The sequence below is a fragment of the Homalodisca vitripennis genome, chromosome 3, assembly GCF_021130785.1.
Source record: "Homalodisca vitripennis isolate AUS2020 chromosome 3, UT_GWSS_2.1, whole genome shotgun sequence".
Lineage (NCBI taxonomy): Eukaryota > Metazoa > Arthropoda > Insecta > Hemiptera > Cicadellidae > Homalodisca > Homalodisca vitripennis.
In genome coordinates this window covers 5874558-5897572 of record NC_060209.1, presented here as the reverse complement: position 1 = coordinate 5897572, position 23015 = coordinate 5874558, and the positions used below count along the sequence as shown (strand labels likewise).

At 33.9% G+C, this 23015-nt stretch overlaps 1 protein-coding gene across 2 annotated transcripts in view; it reads left to right on the top strand.

Annotated features, from left to right (window-relative positions):
* The window catches only part of LOC124356557 (rRNA-processing protein FCF1 homolog), a 40322-nt gene extending 20925 nt beyond the window's left edge, over positions 1-19397 (top strand). For both annotated transcript variants that reach the window (XM_046807628.1, XM_046807629.1), the window contains exons 4-7: positions 9-157; positions 9818-9978; positions 10983-11077; positions 19290-19397. In XM_046807628.1, coding sequence (XP_046663584.1) covers positions 9-157; positions 9818-9978; positions 10983-11077; positions 19290-19338 — 454 coding nt within the window. In that variant the 3' untranslated portion in view covers positions 19339-19397. The remainder of the gene's footprint in view (positions 1-8; positions 158-9817; positions 9979-10982; positions 11078-19289) is intronic.
* The last annotated feature ends 3618 nt before the right edge of the window (positions 19398-23015 follow it).

Below are 23015 nucleotides of genomic sequence, written 5' to 3'. Positions count from 1 at the left end.
TTGGACAGGCCTCAGGTATCCTCAGCTCTGTTCTTCCAGTACAACACCCAGCTGGGTCCGCCCTACCATATCCTCATAGATACCAACTTTGTCAACTTTTCCATCAAGAATAAGCTTGACATCTTCCAGAACATGATGGATTGCTTGTATGCTAAATGTAAGTAGATTCATGTAAGTGTTTTGTAAGTATTTGTTAAATTTGTGCTGTATTTTCTTTTAATGAAGAATTTTTACTTTTCAGTGGGCATTGAGGTGAAAATCTATTAATTTTTATAGCCCAATGTTTTTATTGTGCTTGTACTTGAAAGATTATTTTAAAACTGAACCATTTTCTTGTATTTGTTACATTTATTTTGATTGTCAATTCAAGGCCTGCTAAGTAGTCAAATAAATGAGTATCAGCTGGATAACAATTTATCATATAAGTAACAAGGACATAATATTAACTTTGCAGCAAAAACAAAGAAGAACTTATGAAAATTACAGAAAACATAAATTAAATTAAACAATAATTTTATTGATCCTTGGGGATTGTACTTGACAGTAAACTTTTAGCTGGAGGCCACATGTGGAAGGTATCTGTAAAAAACTTTCTAGAGTAATCTTTCTCCTACGCAAACTTGAGTACTGTGTTAATTTTGAAGCATTGTTAATGACCTACTTTGGACTGTTTCATATACACCTTTGTTATGGTACCCGTCTATGGGGCAAACTCCTGGTGCCCCTAAAAAAGTTTTTCTTGGTGGCAAAAAAAGGCAATCAGTCTTTTTGTAATTTTAAAATAATGACTCTTGCTTGTATTCATATATATATATATATATATATATATATATATATATATATATATATATATATATATATATATATCAGAATTTAGTGTATGTTAGAGAAAATATCAACACCTTTATCTCTCATGAGTTAGTACATGATAACAACACTAGGTTTCGATATAATCTTGTAGCTCCTCAAGTAAGACTAACTCGGACCTATAATAGTTTACAATTCCAAACAAACTACCATTAGCAATAAGAGAACTACCGATTAATAAGTTTAAATTAAGGATTTAAACTTGGCTTAAGACAAAAGCTTTTTATTCTATTGACGAGTACATGAAGTGCAACATGTTTTGGATCTGTTACAAAATACATCTGTTAACAATGCTAAACGAATGTTTAATGACGAACTAATTTCCAACTCAAGAAATAAATCTAAGGCTGTCTGGTCAGTCGTTAAAATCTGAATTGGGATTCGGGTCAAAAGGAAAAAAGTCTTGGGACAATTAATTATTGACAATGATACAATATCTGATCCAAATAGAATTGTTCAAGGATTCAATGAAACATTTTGCTTTAGCTGCAGAGAAACTTAAACAAACTTCCAAAAAGTATACCCTATAACAAGGACGCCTCATGAATTCAAATTTTTAACTGTAAAAAACAAAGATGTATCAAAAGCCATAATGAAATTAAAAAATACAAATTCCACAGGATGGGATGATGTTCCTACCTTCCTTATAAAAAAAGTGAATCCCTACATCTGCACCCAACTATGTACATTAATTAATTTCTCTTTTATGAAGAGCGAATTTCCTGACAGACTGAAATATTCGGTGATGACACCTATATTTAATAAAGGAAACAGAGCTCACATTGAAAACTATCGCCCAATTTCAGTTCCCATAGTTTTTTCAAAAATTTTTGAAAGTGTTGTAAAATTCTCAGTTGACTGGATATTTGGAACAATATGACTTATTTCATAAAAATCAATTTGGCTTTAGGAGAGGTCATGGCACTGAAGGGGCCTTGCTCATTTGGTAAATGAGGTTTCTCAAGCCTTGGATGAGTCGCGGGCCACTGCTGGTGTGTTCTGCGATTTATCTAGCGCTTTTGATTGCGTTATACATAACAATCTTATTAAAAAATTGGGAATTTTTATGGTGTGAGAGAATTAAACTGGTTTAGGTCTTATTTCCAATCTAGGAAACAAAAAACTTTGATTAAAATTGGAAGCATAAAATATGAATCTGAATGGAAGTCTGTAAGTAAGGGGGTGCCTCAGGGATCCATTTTAGGCCCAACATTATTTTTTAATTTATATAAATGACCTACAGGAAGTAACAGATGAAGGTTTAATATTGTATGCTGACGATACAACAGCAATAGTAAAAGACCTAAACACTGTAAGTTTGCATTGTGTAAAATCTCATCACTTATCTTAAAATTAAATAATTGGTTCAATCTAAATGGTTTATTTTTAAACAGCAAAAAATCAGAAATTGTTCATTTTAAAACACACCAAAATAAAATCTATTCTTCAACCGTGAATTTCAATGATGAATCGGTAGGTGTATTCTAATACAGTAAAGTTTTTAGGATTATACATTGAAAAAAACATTAATTGGAAACATCATATTGAAAAATTGGAAAATAAGCTGAGCTCTGCGTGTTTTGCCTTAAAAGTTTTACAAAATATTGTGAGTTTTCAAGTGATGATGACAGTGTATTATGGTTATTTTTTTCCTCACATGAAATATGGTATATTGGCATGGGGTTCTTCCCCCAAAGCAATTTCTATTTTTATATTGCAAAAAAGAGCTTTGAGAATCATAACAAAATTAAATTTTAGATCATCTTGTAGGTCTATATTTAAACAGTTAAATTTATTGACCATTCCATCACTTTATATATATGAGGTCTTAATGTATACCCATAAAAACTTACTTAATAATATCACCACACAAAAGATCATGATTATAATACAAGACAGAGAGACAGACTTACATACCCAATCCATAGAACTAAATTATTTGAAATGTCCCCTTATTACAAAGGACTAAAATTTTACAATAAAATTCCAATATCTCTATCCTCTTTGCCTCCAGAAAAGTTCTCTGTAAAATTAAAACATATTTTAATAGAGAAAGAATATTATTCAGAAGCTGATTTTCTAAATGATGCAATCCTTCATTAATTAAATTACCCCCCAACCATATCAAAACATTTTTGATGTATATATATTATTCCACTGTATTTATTTTATCACTAATTGTTTTTAAATGTGTTTTATGTTTTGTAAATTATTTTATTTTAGTGTAATAATAGCTACATCTATCTTTATTTAATTTTAATATGAATTATAATCTGTACCTGTATCATTAGAGTTTACTGTTTTATATACTGGATCACTGTTTGTGCGATTAATATTGATTATTTATCAATGAATTTGTTAATTATGTTTATAACTTTTTTTTAAATTAGGTTTAGTATATTTTAAAAACTATATTGACGAGTCACCTGTTCATTGTAGATTTTATCTACTACATTTTATGTAACATTATGTGACAATAAATTTCTGATTCTGATTCTGGTTAATGTAACTAAATTAGTACTAAGTAAATTAGTTTTTATGTTAAATGTTTTTTCATGACGAAGCCTATTGTAACTGAAAATGTTATTTTAATGGCCAATAAAGATCTTGAATCTATTCTTCCAAATATACAATTCAGTTTAAATTTACAATAAAGTTTGTAGTAGGCATATAATTAAATTTTTTATTTTTCTCAATATACAGGGTGAAGAAACAGAGAAACTGTCAGGACTTGTTCTTACAGTGAAAATAATGAAAAAAGTTCATATACACATAGGTCCAGAAACGTTTAAGACCTCTAGCTGCAGTAATTTTTAAGATATCTGAAGAAATACGCAAAAATTCGGTGTCCAAAAACAAGTTTCATTTAGGTTTCAAGTAGATTAACTTTGTTAAATGTGTAACAAACACGTAAAATTCTTTAACAAAACTTGTAAAGAATTAATTTCTTAAGATAATGATGTAAAATAAGCCAATAAAAATTATACATAAACTTTAAGAAAATCAATTTTTAATTAAATAAATAACGTACCGAAGAATAGACAAAATCGGTTACACTTTTTTTCTTGCTGAACGTACATGTTTTTATAAAACTTTTATTTTCACTTACTATTGCAAAAAAAATAAATGCTAACAAAATAACTAACCTTAGTTTCGTAACTGTTCGAAATTTCCCTCCTTCACAATGCACACAGCACTCTGCTCGACGTAAAATATTTGTGGTGGCTCTGCGAATTATGTCTGGATTGTTTCTTATACTGTCAAATGCGTTGCGAATTCTAACGAGTAATTCTTCCTTGGTATCAACTTTACGTTTATATACCATAGCTTTGATATGTCGCCATAAGAAGTAGTCAAGAAGCGATAAGTCAGGCGATCGTGGTGGCCAGTTGATTGGTCCACCACGCCCAATCCAGTTCAAGAAATTAGCATTCAAATGATTTCTAGCTACTAAAAAAAAATGAGTGAGTTGCACCATCGTGTTGGAAAATCATTTTTAATCTTTTTTGTAAAGGATATCTTTCCAAAAGAGCTGGTAAATCATTTTCAGAAATTGTTTGTACATATTTCCTGTAAGGGTTTCCTTCAAAAACGAATGGTCCTAGAATTTTGTCATCAATAACGGCATACCAGACATTAATGTGAAATCTGTGTTGGAAAAAGGTTTCTACTGGTACCATGTGGATTTTTCTTCGCTCCATAAATGACTATTTTTACAATTGAAGGACCTGTTTCTCGTGAAAAGTTGTTTCATCAGTAAATAAAATTGAATTCACCGTATCAGCATTGTCTAGAAGCCAATGAGAAAAGTTTAACCGTAAAGGGTAATCTGTCGGCAGCAAATGTTGTACCTTTTGCAGGTGAAAAGGATGAAGTCTCTCTTTACGCAAGATGTGCCACACTTTGTTTCTCTCGATAAACCAGTGCGATACGCAATTCGCCTCGTACTAGTACCCGGGCTTCGATGAATATATTGAATCACTTGAAGTTCATCGTTAACGCGATGATGTGCCTGCCGTTCAACCGAAAACGAAATTGTTGGAAATGATCCATATCGTTCTTAAAAACTGAAACACTGAAGAACAGGTTTTCGCATTCGGAATCCGCCTTGCAGGAAATCTTTCCTGATATTCACATCGAGCAGCTTCCGCATTTCCATTAGCAATATCCGTAACAGAACATTATGTCGGCATATTCTTCATTAGAAAATTGAAACGGCATATTAACTTTTATACTGTATCAATATTTACACTTAACTTATCTGTATGACACTTCAATATAAAATATTCAAAAAAAAGTTCGTAATTGTGATTGTTGAACAGCTGTTAGTACTGCCAACCTATGAAAATAATATTTTGGTTACAAAAGTTGTAGAATAACGTAAATTACTTCGCAATTAGTGTTAAGTTTTCAGATTTAATGACACTAAAGTTTTTTTACTAGTATGTAATTCATTAGAAAAAATAGAAGAATGTTTCTATAAATAAAATCTATACATAATTATTTTTAATAATATTTTCAATAATTAACATGTTTTCTCCTAATATTAGGATGTACATTCAGTAAGAAAAAAAGTGTAACCGATTTTGTCTATTCTTTCGTACGTTATTTTATTTAATTAAAAATTGATTTTCTTAAAGTTTACGTATAATTTTTATTGGCTTATTTTACATCATTATCTTAAGAAATTAATTCTTTACAAGTTTTGTTTAAAGAATTTTACGTGTTTGTTACACATTTAACAAAGTTAATCTACTTGAAACCTAAATGAAACTTGTTTTTGGACACCGAATTTTGCGTATTTCTTCAGATATCTTAAAAATTACTGCAGCTAGAGGTCTGGAACCAATTTTATTCAATTTTTCAGTTCAATTTGCATAATATACATTAAATTTTACGTCCTGGGTAACGCCCAAAATAATTTAATAGGGCTCCCTTTTAACGGTGGCACTGAAATCTGGGCGAAATCTTTCACCCTGTATAGCTCGCTAACTAAGCGTTTTGGACCTATGTGTATATGAACTTTTTTCATTATTTTCACCGTAAGAACAAGTCCCTGACAGTTTCTCCGTTTCTTCATGGACACCCTGTATAAATTAATACTAAAGTGGTAGATAACATACATTTAATAGTGGAGTATAGCTTATATTTAAATATTAAATAATTTACTCTAGTATCTCAAAATTAACAAATTGTAGTTTTTGCTCCTGTAAGTAAGTTAAGTTACATGTATTGAATAAAAACATGTGAATTTGAAAATAGTTAAATACTTAATACTGAAAATAATTAAAACATTAAACTTTGCATACAATAACTATACAATAAAACATAACTTTGTTTTAACATTTGTAATTGAAAATCAATTACGTGTAAAGATTATTAAGTCTGGTTAATTTATTTATATTAAATATGAAGTTTCTTATAGGAAAATCTGTAGTAAATATAAACCACTAGTATTAACATATAATCATATTTTTAATAATTTCTTAGAATTCAGATACTAAATTCTTTTTTAAGTAAAATATGGATTAGAGATGAATTTCTGTATATAATGCAGTTTTAAACTTTAGACACATATTGAAAGCAGAGCCTCAGATGTGCAGGCAGCGGCTAACCTGGTGCCCTCTTAAATCAAGATTGACGATCATAGAAGTAATTTGGTAATTTAAAATTGGGTTTCAGGATACTACAAATGCAGTGAAAATGGAATTCAGTTTGATATTGGACTGCTTTTAACTTTCAAACTGGTAATTGACATTATAATGGCGTTCTAATTCGTTTTACAAGTGGCAACTGACATTATAATATCTACATTGTAAATTATGTCTTAATTTTAATACTAACATTTTATATACACATAGTAATATATCATTAATGTTTGAAAAAATCCTTATATATTCTTACGTATAAACTGTTTGATATTTAAATTTTCTCTTTTATTGTAATCAACTAAGAAAGTACTTTTCTATTCAAATAGATTGTAATAATACTTTTAAATTCCTTTAAAAAAAGGAACATCCCTGAGTGTGCAGTGGGCTTGGAGACAAATCCTCTTAAAAGCACAATTTTTATAAGAACACCCTGTAAGTGAATACAGTTACAATTTCAAGCGTTAATTACAGAAGCATATTGTTATTATTTAGTTTTTGTGGGACGGTTGTTGGTGACAGCTCCATAACAACAGCATGTTTATGGGAAGTTATTTTCGACTAGAGCTTTTGTTAAAATGTAATCCATTCCTATTCATAGTGTAGTTTTTAATCAATTATGTAATAAATTATTATCAAATACAATTTTTCATTGCGGATTAGCCTTTTTGTATACAAAATATGATTGTTATCTTGGTATATTTGCAATATGAACTCTGGAACCAGGATAACTTAGTTTAGAATTGATCTAAAATTACTTTTAATAATAATTTCAAAAAGTAAATATGTGTTGATGAGCCATTCATTGTAATAAAGCAATCAATTGACTGTATTAATAAAATAAACAATGAAAATCATGAGGAAATGACTAACTTATTATAAAACATTTTTAATTGTTACAGACTATTGGTGATTCTCGACTTTCTTGTGAATGTTTTGTGGTGGACATGTTCGTTAAATAACTATCGTGCTAAATTTGAGTTTACAACATTGTCTTGTATCTTACACCTCAGAATAGAAAATATTTAAGACAAAACTATATTTACCAGAACATTGAAATATAATATTTAATTTGTCTGCCAAACTCTTTAAATTTATTATACTGTCTACAACATCAATACTAAATAGTGTAGTACAGAAACATTCTTCTCTGTGTTAAATACACTTATTGATTACTCTAAGAAAGTTAATATTCTGATATACATTTATTATACTGTCTACAACATCAATACTAAATAGTGTAGTACAGAAACATTCTTCTCTGTGTTAAATGATATACATTTATTATACTGTCTACAACATCAATACTAAATAGTGTAGTACAGAAACATTCTTCTCTGTGTTAAATACACTTAATATACATTTATTATACTGTCTACAACATCAATACTAAATAGTGTAGTACAGAAACATTCTTCTCTGTGTTAAATACATATTCTGATATACATTTATTATACTGTCTACAACATCAATACTAAATAGTGTAGTACAGAAACATTCTTCTCTGTGTTAAATACACTTATTGATTACTCTAAGAAAGTTAATATTCTGATATACATTTATTATACTGTCTACAACATCAATACTAAATAGTGTAGTACAGAAACATTCTTCTCTGTGTTAAATACACTTATTCTGATATACATTTATTATACTGTCTACAACATCAATACTAAATAGTGTAGTACAGAAACATTGTTAATATTCTGATATACATTTATTATACTGTCTACAACATCAATACTAAATAGTGTAGTACAGAAACATTCTTCTCTGTGTTTATTCTGATATACATTTATTATACTGTCTACAACATCAATACTAAATAGTGTAGTACAGAAACATTCTTCTCTGTGTTAAATACACTGATATACATTTATTATACTGTCTACAACATCAATACTAAATAGTGTAGTACAGAAACATTCTTCTCTGTGTTAAATTACATTTATTATACTGTCTACAACATCAATACTAAATAGTGTAGTACAGAAACATTCTTGTTAATATTCTGATATACATTTATTATACTGTCTACAACATCAATACTAAATAGTGTAGTACAGAAACATTCTTCTCTGTGTTAAATACACTTATTGATTACTTACATTTATTATACTGTCTACAACATCAATACTAAATAGTGTAGTACAGAAACATTCTTCTCTGTGTTAAATATACATTTATTATACTGTCTACAACATCAATACTAAATAGTGTAGTACAGAAACATTCTTCTCTGTGTTAAATTTATTATACTGTCTACAACATCAATACTAAATAGTGTAGTACAGAAACATTCTTCTCTGTGTTAATCTACAACATCAATACTAAATAGTGTAGTACAGAAACATTCTTCTCTGTGTTAAATACTTCTGATATACATTTATTATACTGTCTACAACATCAATACTAAATAGTGTAGTACAGAAACATTCTTCTCTGTGTTAAATACACTTATTGATTACTCTAAGAAAGTTAATATTCTGATATACATTTATTATACTGTCTACAACATCAATACTAAATAGTGTAGTACAGAAAACATTCTTCTCTGTGTTAAATACACTTATTGATTACTCTAAGAAAGTTAATATTCTGATATACATTTATTATACTGTCTACAACATCAATACTAAATAGTGTAGTACAGAAACATTCTTCTCTGTGTTAAATACACTTATTTATTATACTGTCTACAACATCAATACTAAATAGTGTAGTACAGAAACATTCTTCTCTGTGTTAAAGATATACATTTATTATACTGTCTACAACATCAATACTAAATAGTGTAGTACAGAAACATTCTTCTCTGTGTTAAATACACTTATTGATTACTCTAAGAAAGTTAATATTCTGAGTTTTTGAATGTTTATGTTATAAATAATCTGGGAGTTGTGATATTTTAATTTGAAACAATGCGATAAGAACATTGACATTTACAGTCTTAGAATTTTAGATATGAAGAAGGGGACAGATATCAGTTCTCAAAACATGGTGTTTCAGTTTTTATGTAATAATGGCAAAAATAAAAAATATCCTAAATATTTTTATTTTTTGGGATAGGGAAATCAGAATTAATGTTGGAGTTAATTTGTAACACCTACACGTGATGGGTCTTCTGCCTTGTTATGAGCATTTTAATGTGCAGGAAGGAGTAATTGGTTTGTCCATGTCGTGTTATAGGGATTACTGTCAATGTAATTGAGATTGTTAATAATGAACATGCAGTGAAGACTGTATTCTGTTTAAATAAGAAGAAAGTGTTATCATAGAGTAACCGATTGTCTATATCCCAGGTATTCCGTATGTGACTGACTGCGTGACGGGAGAACTGGAGAAGTTGGGTCAAAAGTATCGAGTCGCCCTCAAGATACTGAAGGACCCGAGGTTTGAGCGACTTCACTGCTCACACAAGGGCACTTACGCTGATGATTGTATCGTCCAACGAGTCACTCAGGTATGTGAAACAATTGTTGTTATGTTGTAATAAAGCACGAGTAAAAGAATATTATTATTATTATTAAATCAACTATACATAAATTGTGAATAATCATTGATTTAATAATGAAATGTTAACACATTTAATACGGAGCTCGGGTATAGGTCAGGCTAGCATGCCTTTGTATAAGGAGCCCAACCTATACTCGGGCTCCGGTATTTAATTAAATACGTTTAGGTTTTCAGTAAAAACATCGGGTTTTTTTTTGTTCAGACCATTTCCTCTTATATTGTTTATATTTATACGTCTTTAAGACAACTAACAGTTGTGTAGCTGTAAAAATAGTATTTTGAACTATTGCACAGCTGCTTAGTTACGTAACTGACTGGCGACGCAGTGATGCGAGCATTGTTGTTGTCTGGAGTGTGTTTGTAAACAAAGTTTCACTATTACTGAATAAAGTGATAAATGTTGGTTTAGTGATGGTTGAGTTTATTTTTATAGGTTTCGTAGTGATACAAGTTTTTATTTTTCTTGATCATTGTGTAAAATGAACCAAAACCATTTAGACAAAGAAACGGTGCGTATGATACAGATATGCTGTCAGATTGGAAGGAGGATGATCCTATTTGTAATGAAAATACAAGATCATTTGTGATTCAGTTTGAAAGAATTTTGGATCAAATTTATGATTCTGAATCGGAGGGTGAGTTTCTCAACGACAATGATCCTGATCCAGATTTTGAGGTTAGGCCTAGTGATGAAGACGTGTTTTGTCATTAAAAGGCATATTTTCTAAACCTCTATAATTTTATATATACTATGTTAGGTTTAAACAATGTCTTCATAATTTAAAAAATTTTTAAAAATCACAAAAAATGACCAGTATAGTGAGTAAATTCATTGTTATAGGCCTAGGATTCAATGTGTTAATAACAATTCTATCAGGACTCACCCAAAACTTAAGTATTGATTTGGTTCATGTTTGCATAATTAGTAATATAATAATGCTTTTTTTGCAGCACAAGTGTTACATAGTAGCAACTAATGACAAAGATTTGAAGAGGCGTATAAGGAAGATCCCAGGAGTGCCAATCATGTACATTTCCCAGCACAGGTAGGACTTTATTTTATATACTGTGGTTTGTACTGTGATGGCAAATATTCTACTTCTAGTCAGTAAAGCCTTCTCTAGGAGTGACAGACCTCTGGTTATTTTCCTTTAGGGCAGAGACACCCTTGAATGATTTGATGGTTGGCAGAGATATCCTTTGTCTCCTGATTTCATGATTACCTCACCTATAGTTTGGTAAGGATTATACACAACCGGGGAAACTGCTGCACACAACTATTCCTAGTGCCTACAGAAGGCCAGATCTAGTACCATTATTCTGTCATCTTGTCCTAGTTATGAACCTCAATGTACAAAAGGTTGGATTCTCTGTGCCCACCTCGGAATAAACATTTGTAAAATGTGATTTAACAAACTTTTATTGTAATCAAAATAACAAAGAAACACTATGAGAGTCATATGCTTGTAGTTTACATTGGCTAACAATCCACTCACCAGTCAGCATTTGTATACATCTGATGCTAACTCAGAGTGCTAGCCCCCACCAGAGGCTTGCCTAAAAGGGAGTCCAGAACCTTTAATTCTCTGGGTCTTTATCTGTAGCTGGTGATGTATCTTTTGGGAAATGGCCTCTCTCTTTTCTATCACCCAACTCCCTACCTCTTTATCACATCAAGCCTCAAGTTGCCATTGAAGTGCGTGACATTGATTGTTGCGTTGAAGTTGAGGAGGATGTCAAGAGCAGCCATTGTGAAGGAGGTTGGAGCAAACGCGGGAGAAGTCAGGATAAGCTTATCTAGACCAAACTTGCGGGAGCAACGGCTTGCAATGGTTGAGCTTGGTGAGCGTACTGCCACCCATCTTGTGGACACCGGTCGTATCAGAGTGGTATGGTTAGGTGTACTGCAGAGTGTAATCCTGTGTGACAGTTGTTCGCTGTTTCCAGTGTTATGGGATCGGTCACTATCAGGCTAATTGTAAAGGCCCTGACCAATGAAAAGATGGTGTGTGCCTGCAGTGTGGAGGTATAGGTCACTTAAAGAAGGAATGAAAGGCCAATCCACATTGTATTCTCTGCAAGGAGAATAATGCGAGGTCTGCTGATCTCAAGCATCTCCCGGGGACTGGAGCTTGCTCAGTGTTCAGACAGGCTTTGGTATAAGCAAAATCTAAAAAAATACGATGATGCGTATTCTACATGGAACCGAACAAGACTTTTGCAACGGAGGTATTTGTGCGTAATATTGTAGTCTCGAGGGGGGTATGTGTGGACTATACTGGTAGCGATCATTAGCTTTAGGATCAACCGAAACTATGATCTTTTGTGGCGTTCTGCGAGCTCATCACCCACTGGTTGGAACATGAGAAAATATTGTACTTAAGAGATTGATGGACCATTGTAGCGACATAAGTTACTGACGACAAGACAACATGGTTTCTTAAAAGGACGATCAACTACTACTGCAATAATTGAACTTGCCGAGTTTATAATTGACCACCTTGAGAAAGGAGAACTAGTTACAGGTATTATGCTTGATTTTAGAAAGGCATTTGATTGCCTTGGCCATAAATTTATTTTAAACAAACTTGACAACCTGAGTTTCAGAGGTCCTGTTCTATTAACTGGTTTAAGAGCTACCTTGAAGCCACTTATTATAAGCAGAGCCCTTTGATGTTTATCTTATTCACAAACGACATGTCATAATACCTGAACGGACTGTCATATGTTTATGTATGCAGATGACACCAACCTTCTGTCTTCAGAGAATTCTGCTGACCAACTGGCAGTAAGCTCATATATATATATAATTGAATATGGCTTATCAATACTGCCACACAAATGACCTAGTGGTTAATACATCAAAGACAAACCAGTTAGCATTTTGCAGAAGACGAAACCAAGCTCCAACTCTTCCAGAATTTTAAGTGAAACCACAGGCCAAATTTGTAGGAGTGACTATTGACGAAAATATGTCATGGACATATGTTGATGTCCTGTGTAAGAAATTGAATACAAGCCTTAAAACATGGTACATCTTAAAATGAATAAAAGCCATCTGCAACAACAAAATCACCATACTTTGCTGTATTTGAAACACACATACAATATGGCATAGCTATCTGGGGGGGGGGAACATTTCAAGGGAATCTACAAAGAATTCTGCGTCTTCAGAAGCAAGCGATGAGGATCTTAAATTGCCTTGGACCAAAAGACACCTGCAGAGGATCTTTTACAGACCTCCGAATTATGACCGTGATATCCCTCTATATCCAGGAAGTTATATTACATATTGATGGAAAAACTTATCTTGAGCAGCTGACTTCCATGACTACCGCACCAGACATGCTGCAGACTACCATCTACCGGCACACCATCTCACGCTGTACCAAAAGAAACCGTTATATGGAGGCCAGAAGCTGTTCAACCTACTACTGGCAGAAATGATGTTCTCATAGGAAAGAAGCTAAAGAAATCGTTTAATGAATGGCTGACTTCAAGACCCTTCTACACAACGGAAGAATACCTCCGCTGGGTTGGTTAAAAAAAGACCTTGTATTTTAACTATATAAACACAACTATATGTACTATTGTGGAAACATTATTATTGTACATATTGCAAACAGACATGAAATTATTGTAAATTGACTCTATACATTTCTCAAATATATTGTAATAAAGAGTTTCTGATTTCTGGGAAAAATGAAGTGCTTTCGGAGGTACTCGAGACAGGTAAGAATGAGGTACTTACTGGGATGGGGCAAGCACAGCTGAGGATTTGGTGGAGGCAACCATGTTCTAACACTCCTTTACCTGTATCACACTCAAAGTGTTTTCTCTAATGGGCTATTGAATAGCCAAATGGTTTCCACTTGGAAATAAATCAACAAGTTTTTACCACAGTGTGAAGCAACATCACTGTTCCACATGTTCTGTCTTAATGCGCAAACAAAAATTCATGAGTACTTAGTACAGGGTTTGATATGTAACTCAAATCAAATCGTTTAATTGCAGTTGACAATATACATTGCATAGCAAACGTCAATTTTCATACCTAATTTTTTTTTTCATTCATCCCACATCAAGGCCACATTTAAACTTACAACATTCAAACATTCACTCCCCATTCATTCCATGCCAATTACGCCCACTTTTGGCGTTGTAGTCAGTTTCCTCGTCGCGTGGTCTCCCAGTTGAATGCCAGAAACTTATCAACACTGTAGAAAGCGTTTGACGCCAGGCAGAGTTTGATACGAGTTTTTAACACCTTGCAGGGTGTCCAGCAGCCTGAAAATCGGGGAGATCGTGGAATTATGCTTGAATTTTTCCTGCTTGAATTAGGGCGGGAATTATGCTTGTATTTGTAGAAAAAATGGGAGGTTTGGAGGGAGTAGTTAGAGTTAAGTTAGAGCGAACAAGGGAAAGGTTTTAGTAATGAGACAGAAGTAGTAAGGAGTCGAGTGAGTAAGTTAGTAGAGGTAGTAGTGAGCAGCAGAAGAGCAGAAGGTCATAGAGTTCAGTAGTAGAGAGGCGGTAGAAAGGTTTGAAAGTTAGAGCCGTGGAAGTAGGCAAAGAGTTTTTATGAGTATGAAGTAGAGAGAGTTTAGTTTTTAAGTAGAGTTAGATAGTTTGTTAAGGGGGAGTGCGGTACCAGCGACACTAGAGTTTGTAGTAAGTTTAGTTAGAGAGTTTGAGAGAGTTGAAGATTGAGAAAGTGAGTTAAAGTGGAGAAGTTAGTTGCTTAGAGTTCAGTTAGAAGTTTAGTACAGTAGATAGTTTTAAGTTCCGAGTTAAGTGGAGGAACTAAAAGTTTAGGTTTTTTTTTGCAGTTAAGGAGTTCTTGAGAGGCAGGGTGGAGGTGTAAGTTTAGTTAGTGTAGAGTTTAAGTTTTGTGATCTGTTTAGAAGTTATGAGTGTTAAGCAGTAAGTAGTAAGAGTAGTTCAGAGTTACAGAGGAGACCAAGTAGAAGAGAGTTTTAGTTTGCAGTTGTTGCTAGTTGAGTTTTACTTTGGAGTTTAAGTTAAGTTAGTTTAGTTTTACAGTTTTGAGGTAGTTGTAGGAAGGAAGGAAGAGTGGAGAGTTTGGAGAGTTGAGCGAGTAGAGCAGAAGTCATTAGAGCTCGAGAGGCAGAGAGGCAAGAAAGTGTAGTTTTGAGTAGTTTTGGTTTTTTGTTTTAAACGCCTCGCTGGCCGTTACTAATGCAAGGCGCCACTGCGACCGTCCGGCCTTTTTGTGAAAAGTCGGAAATACACGCAATCAAATGGACACTCGCCCACTGCGGCCGGCCCGGCCTCGGTCGGCTCTTCGGGTGCGTTTGGGCCGAATTTTCCCCGGGCTGGACGCGGGACCAGTCGACTGGGGGGGTTTGTCCATGTGATTTCGTGTATTTCGACTTCACAAAAAGAGGCCGGGCCGGCCGCAGTGGGGCGGATTGCTAGGCTGGAGTGAACCGGGCTCGGCCGCAGTGGACGGTTGCGAGGCGGAGTGAACCCGCGGCCCGGCGCGTGGACGGTGACTAGGCGGAGTGAACGGCCTGGCCTTATTTGAGAAGTCGAAATCACGCAATTAATGGACACACCAACTGCGACCGGCGGCCACGGTCGGCTCTTCGGGTGCCGTTTGGGCCGAATTTCCCGGGCTGGACCGGACCAGTCGCATGGGGCGGGGTGTCCATTTGAATTGCGTGTTATTTCGTACTTCACCAAAAGGCCGGGGCCGGGCCGCAGTGGGCGGTGCTAGGGGCTGGAGTGAAAACCCGGCCCGGCCGCAGTGGACGGTGCTAGGCGGGTGAACCGGCCTGAGCCTTTCCCCCTTCTTTGTGAAGTCGAAATTACACGCAATTAAATGGACACACACCAACTGCCGACCGGCCCGGCCTCGGTCGGCTCTTCGCTGCCGTTTGGGCCGAATTTTCCGGGGCTGGGACCGGACCAAGTCGCAGTGGGCGGGTTTGTCCATTTTGATTACGTGGTATTTCGACTTCAACAACAAGGGCCGGGCCTGGCCGCAGTGGGCGGTGCTAGACTGGAGTGAACCCGGCCCGGCCGCAGTTAGTGACGGTGCTTGGCCGGAGGTGAACCCCCACCCGGCTTGGCCTTTTTGTGAAGTCGAATAACGCAATCAACATGGACACTCCCCAATTGCGACCGGTCCGGTCTAGCCCAGCCCTGGACCCGGTCGCAGTGGGCGGGTTTCCATTTTGACTCGTACGCATTTTGACAGAGTATAAAAAGTCCGGGCTGGGATGGACCGGGCGGTCGCAGTGGGCGCCGTGATTAACAGAATGAAAGATATTGAAGCAACAGTTCGATTATGTTCACATCAATGTGAAGATTGACAGAATACAAAGGAAAATTTGGGAAGTAACTCGCTCTCGTTGCAGTTAACGCTAGCGCCAACAAAGGCGTTGATAGTAGGTTTTGACGAGAGATGTTAGCATTTTATATGGCTTGTTGTTAAAGTACTAATTTTGAAGAGTGGCTAAATAACCTACGTGGGACTATATATTGTATTTATAAATTATTCGCTTGTTGACGAGGTTGGCAATTTCTTTTGAAACATAGTGGATGAATATTAAATGTTTCAATTTAAGGTAATCGGAAAAAGTGAGTCATGTGATCAATTTGGTGTTCAATACGTTGCCTATAGGATTTATTTTAATTTATTTTGAGATATATAATTAATACATACACTTTTTTAGTAATTAGTGTTTATTTACCTTTTGCTTGTACTATTAATGGTTGTTACATTTTAACTTAATGTCAATAGCCTTATTTGTTTACATTAATTTGTGCAATGAGGTAAAGGTGCAATACATCGTTAGTAATGCAATTGTTACAGTTTTATAATTTCACAATTATTTTCTAAAGAGAGTAAAACTTTTTCTCGTGACTTATGTATTTTTCTAACACAAATAAATTGTAAAAAGGGTTCAACAATTGAATAAGCCCAAGTTTTGGACCTTAACTGAGTTTAATCCTTTTTTACAAAAAGAGATTAATATATTTTTATTTAATTTTACAAAGGTTTTTAATTTTTTTTTTGTTTTTAGGAAACTTATTCACCAAAACACTAACTAACCCTCAATCTGGTTTAGAATAGTATTCGGTTATGATGTTGAAAGTGTAAGTAAAACTTCTTTAACTTTAAAGTTAAAACTGTTTCTTTACTTCCTGTGTTTTTGAGGGTTTGTTTTCAGTCTTCAAATAAAAAATCGAAATCATTTGGAAACCTATTTGGATATTAAAATGTATTGTAACAAACTGTTACAATATAAACATTAAATTAGGCTTTTGGTTACTTATCATAATTTTTATTGGACTACAAACGTTTTTTTTACTATTTTTTTTAAATAGTAACATTACGCTGAAAATTCATTTTAACTAAATTAAATGCCCCATTAAGACCGTATTGTTTAAATAATTAAAATAAACATATTTTATAGGTACGTTACAGTTTAAAGTTTCTTGAACACAAGGAAGTTCATTATAAAGTTATAGGTTATGGTAAAAAACCCTCATTTACTGTAGATTTTCAACAACGAATTATAAAATGTTGTTAATAATGTCATTAAGGACATTAGTATTTAAACAGTAGGGCCTGGTTGAGGCATCGTTCTAAACTGAACGGATGTATTCTTTTTACGCAGTTATTTTAATCATATCACATGCTGTTATTAGGCGTACTTATGTTTGAGAAATCTTTATTGTATACATGGAACGTAAACACTATTTCGGTGACTTGATTTTGGCTTGTAAAAATAGTTAGGTTACCGATAACGAGCCAAAAGTAACTGCGCGTATAGCCTTGGACTTTTTATAAATTGAGTTGAAAACCTTGAAATGTACTGGGGAATTTTAGATTTGGTCAATTACTGGACACCCTGCATGGGCGTTGAGGCATTTTTAATTTTGTTCGGCAATCTGTTTATAAAATGAACACTTGCCTGCGAAGGCAAATGTTCATAAACCACCGTTCTGTGCATTCCTGAACGGTAGTTATCTCTGCCTCTTGTCTCATATTCATGTATGTCTCGTCCACTGGTTAAGGCACATTTAGACAAACAATATAAGGTTGTTTCTAAGATGTAGAGACATGGCAAAGTCAACAGTTGCAAATTTTTAAATGCTGTCCTGCACGACTCTCTGAAGTTTAAATTAGCGATAATGCGAATTGCTTTTTTTTTGTAATTTAAAAACTCTCATAAAATGGTTGTTTGCACAGACTCCCCACAAAACGATTCCATACGAAAGGTGGGGATAAATTAGCCCGTAGTACGCCGTAATCAGTACCTGACTCGGGCAATATTTTGCCAAAGATCTTAAGACATAAACTCCTGAGGATAATTTGGCACAAACATAATCAATGTGATTTTTCCATGTCAACCCTCAATCAAGGTGTATTCCAAGGAGCTTTGAAGAATAGACTTCATCCAATAATGTATCTGCAACCATAACAGCAGGACCTCTTTCAATATCTATAGAGCGCATTGAAAAGTTTAGGAAATTTGATTTTGATGAGTTTATTTGAAGATTGAGGCTTGAACTTGCAACCAACTGATACGATGTCGAGATCACGTGATGAGCCTACACATGTGTAAAAGTAAAGATGTCTTATTTTACCAGGCGAAGTTAGGGCTAAGAAGCCCTCTTTAACACATAACCTGGGGACCAACGGCTTAAAGATGACTTCCGAAGCACCACCAATGGCCGGGCAGGCGGACTGCTTGCTAGGAGAGGATCGCTCAGTGGTCACCCATTCAAGCAGCAGCCACGCTCAACGTTGTTTGATCCTGTTATCTTGCGATAACCGTACTATAGTTGACAGTATCTATATATCAACGCATACTTCACCAAATTAAATTCAGTCATTTACTTGTGTAAAATAAAGCCCATATACTATAACACATCCTGTATGTATAAAATCTTTATTTCTGCCTGGTATCACATTAAATAGTCTAAAGCACAAATGTTTTTAAACACTATAAGCAGTTTAAAAAAGTTTTATTCTTTCAAAACTTTTGTCATTTTCTAAGGTTGTACCATTTGCAGTTCTATATTACAGCCTGTCCCATTTCAGTTGCATATAATTATAAAACATGTATGATATTATATCTTGAAGAATGAGGTTTAATTAATATTATTATTTACAGGTCTATGAAGCAAATTGATATGTTAAGTTTGATTTTTTTATTCATTTGAGTTGGACTTTTTTTATAGAAATCTTGAGAAATGAAACTTATTAATATTGTGTTTCAGGTACACCATCGAGAGAATGCCTGATGCGTATGGTGCTCCAAAAACGTGAAGTTCACCAATTTGTTATACATTTAACTATTTTTACAAATAAAGTATGTTTTAAATTTATTGATTTTTTATTTATATTTTGTTAATGAAACAAAACTATGCTTATGTGTGTTTGTACTTATGAGGATGAAACATTTCAAGTGCTCTGTAAAACAATGTTTCTGCCAGTAATTGTGTGTGTGCATGCTATGGGAGCACAAACTCGACCAATACAACAAAAACTCAGGTCTTCACAAAGACCCCTTCTGTTGTAAATGGAAAATATAGACCCACATCAACTTCAGTGCTCTGTGTGCTAACAGGAAATCATTCATTGGGAATGAAAATTGTAGAAAAATTAAACCATAGAAAGCTGCAAAAAAGAATAGAGACTAGGGAGGAGTGTATAGAATTGTGTGACCATTGTGTTTTCATTGAATAGATCTTTAAAATGACATGTTACAAGATAGTGGTTGCAATTTGAAAATTTAAAGTTACCTCCTACCCTCCTTTGAAAAGGAAAAGTATGGTGAAGGTTGTACACTGATATCTCAATCCGTTTAGAATATGTCCAGGCTTATCAGGACTAAATTTACACCCTGTTTATATCCTTAACTGTAATATAAAGAGAAGACTGATTCATCAACGCCTAGCAAAAAGTATGAAAAATAGAGACATGAAATTTGGTACATACGTTTATTTTGTATCCTAGTGCAGTTGGCATAACACGTCAACTGCCGCCTGGCATGGCACGCTGCGGCTGACACAGACCTCAAACTAACGTTGCTCAGTCCTCATTGGCTGCTCCAAGGTCATGAGCCAAATAGGATCCTCCCACAATTGCACTCCCTGGTGGTCCCTAAGGCACAGGTATTTTCTCGCCAACTTCAGGACTCCACCCTACTGGCCTTTAAAGTTACAAACATTCTCATATGAAATGCATTGCAGAAAATAGATGTTATTATTTGAAAGAGCCTGCCAAATATAATCAACTGTTCTTTGTGTTGTCACACAATCTTATGTTTAATTCATTTATGTATCATACCATTTAAAATTTCTTTAGATTTATAGCTTGAAAGGATAGAGTAAGCTTAAAAGTAACAACACTTCTTATTTTAACATTTTCTTTTATCACTGTTGAACACAGAGGTTATCCAGATAATAATTTTGGAAGATTTAGTACAAATAAACTCCGTAAATTTCAGGAAATATTAAGTATGCAGTGATTGATCAGTAGTATGTAACGCACATATTAAAAGATAAAGTTACTAGTCTATCTAAACTTTAAGGCAGATTTAAAGACTCATAAAACCCACCTTTAGTTGTCTTTAAACAGTAATAGGCTCTCAGATCTGTGTATGTATTTTATCGAGCATGAACTTATATTTATTTATATTTAGTGCATTATATTCTTCATGTCAAGGGCAACTACACAAACTCTGCCATGCCTTCGGAAATATAACTTAAAACTTAATCGAACCATACATGTGCAATGCCTAAAATAAAAGCCATTCACAATTTTGCTTAACGCCTTAAGGTATTAACAATTGACATTTAAATACATATATTTAAAATATCCCTATTTTCATTTCAAAATTACATAGAGCCCCATCAAGTAGGTTAACTTAAAAATAAGGATTTAAAATAGGATTCCTCCACAATGACGTAAAATAGTTCAATTGTTACTGAAATCATGGGAAATATTCAATCATGGGAGAGAAATTTGAGTTATTCCAAGGGTACTAATACAAACTATGGGTAGGGTACGATAAGCGGACCCGGTTTTTTATATCGAAATTGGCAAACGATATTACTTAATCATAACCACCGATATAATCAATCGATACTGATTAATTATTTTGAACCATTAACTTAAATAATCTACATCCACAGCTGTAAACACTTTCAAATAATACTCGTAATGTATATTTCAATTATTTATAAGTAACATTTTATTATTAAAAATGACAGTCAATTTTAGGAAACTAAACGACATTGCTTTGAAAGATGATAAGATATGTTTTTTTGTGACTTCAACATGTTGGACTCGTACCGAAAAACCCATTATGTGAAATTTGTGGGAAAGAAACAACTGTAACTGTGAGAGGAGCAAATATGGTCGTCTTCAGTTTTTCTAATTGTGGTTATAATAATTTGTTTGATCACTGTAAATATTAAATTCATATTTTAATTTAAAATATATGATTGTTATTGAGGACTATAGATACTTTTATATCGATTGATAGTGTAGGATTTGAGATGCGAATATTAGGTATTGATGATTACATTCTTCGATATAAAAAACCGGGTCCGCTTATCGTACCCTACCCCAAACTATTCACTCTCCGGCTTAAATACACAGCTCTTTAACCTTACATTTAAACTGGACCAGGATATTTGAATATCACTTAATCTAACACTGGCAGGCTTCACTCCAGCAACCATTCAGTGTAATCTAGATGAAGAGATGTTCTTATTGTTTCATCAGGTGTACAACTGAAAGCACTACCATGTTTTAGACATTATTCCAAACTACAGTAAGAGCAAATGAGTTTTGTACACAAACATGATGTGAAGGGTTGATTCAATGTAAATGTTGAGTTTAGCTCCATTTCACCTTCCGCTTAATGCAGCATCTGCAATCTGTCACTGTCACAGACTGGACTACTGGAATTATTGCCTGTCTGAAGAGATCTAAAAAAAGACGGTAATGTAGTGATGGGAGAATCGAATAGTATTCGAATATATCCAGAGTATTCACATATTCGAATACTTCAAAATGAATTCGAATACTTTTGAAATGAATACAATTTCTCTGGAAGAATTGAATTCAAACCTGGAGTATTCGTTTATTCTGACAAATAGTATTCAAATAAAATATTCAAGAGCTGTATTCGTATTCATATGAGGTTTAAAATGAATACATATAGGGAGACTTTGAAAAGAATAATTTAGGGGAGAGTCATAATTTGAAAAAACAATTACAAATTTTAATACTTGAACAAATTTATAATTATTCAATTTAAAAAATACATATTATTTAAGAGTTACAGTTGTAAGTAATAAAGACAAATATGGATGTTTATTTCATATTGTTGTGTAAAAACAAAATATTATTGAAGTTTTCTGGCTTTAGTCTATTTCTACGGTAATTAGTGACGAGACCTGCTGTGGAAAATAGTCTTTCAGGCGGAACTGAAGTAGCAGGCAAACAAAGATATTTCTTCTGAAGTTCGTATATCATGGGTATGACTTATTTATACGAGGCACCAAAAGCCAAAGGCACAAAAAGCAAAAGTATTCGAATACATATTCGGGTACAGGGGTGAATTCGTGACAAACAAGTGAAATAACCCAGGAACAATAGATTGCGGGAAAGAAGTAAGACCTGTCTGTTAGAAACGCTCAGCTGAGCAAAAGTATTCGAATACAGGGGTGAATTCGAATTCACTGTATTCGATTCTTTTAACTATTCGATTCTCCCATCACTACGGTAATGAAGATATTCAAAACAAACTGCATCGTTCAGACATCAGAGACACCTAGACCACAAAATAGGTCTGCTTGGTTTACACAGCAGCCATCCAGTAAAAAGATGTGTTCTCATTGTCTCAGTTGTTCATCTGATGACTCATATCACCTGCATACTGCACATTTGGTCTGTGAAGTAGTTTGTAGTATGATTTGATATGAATTTAA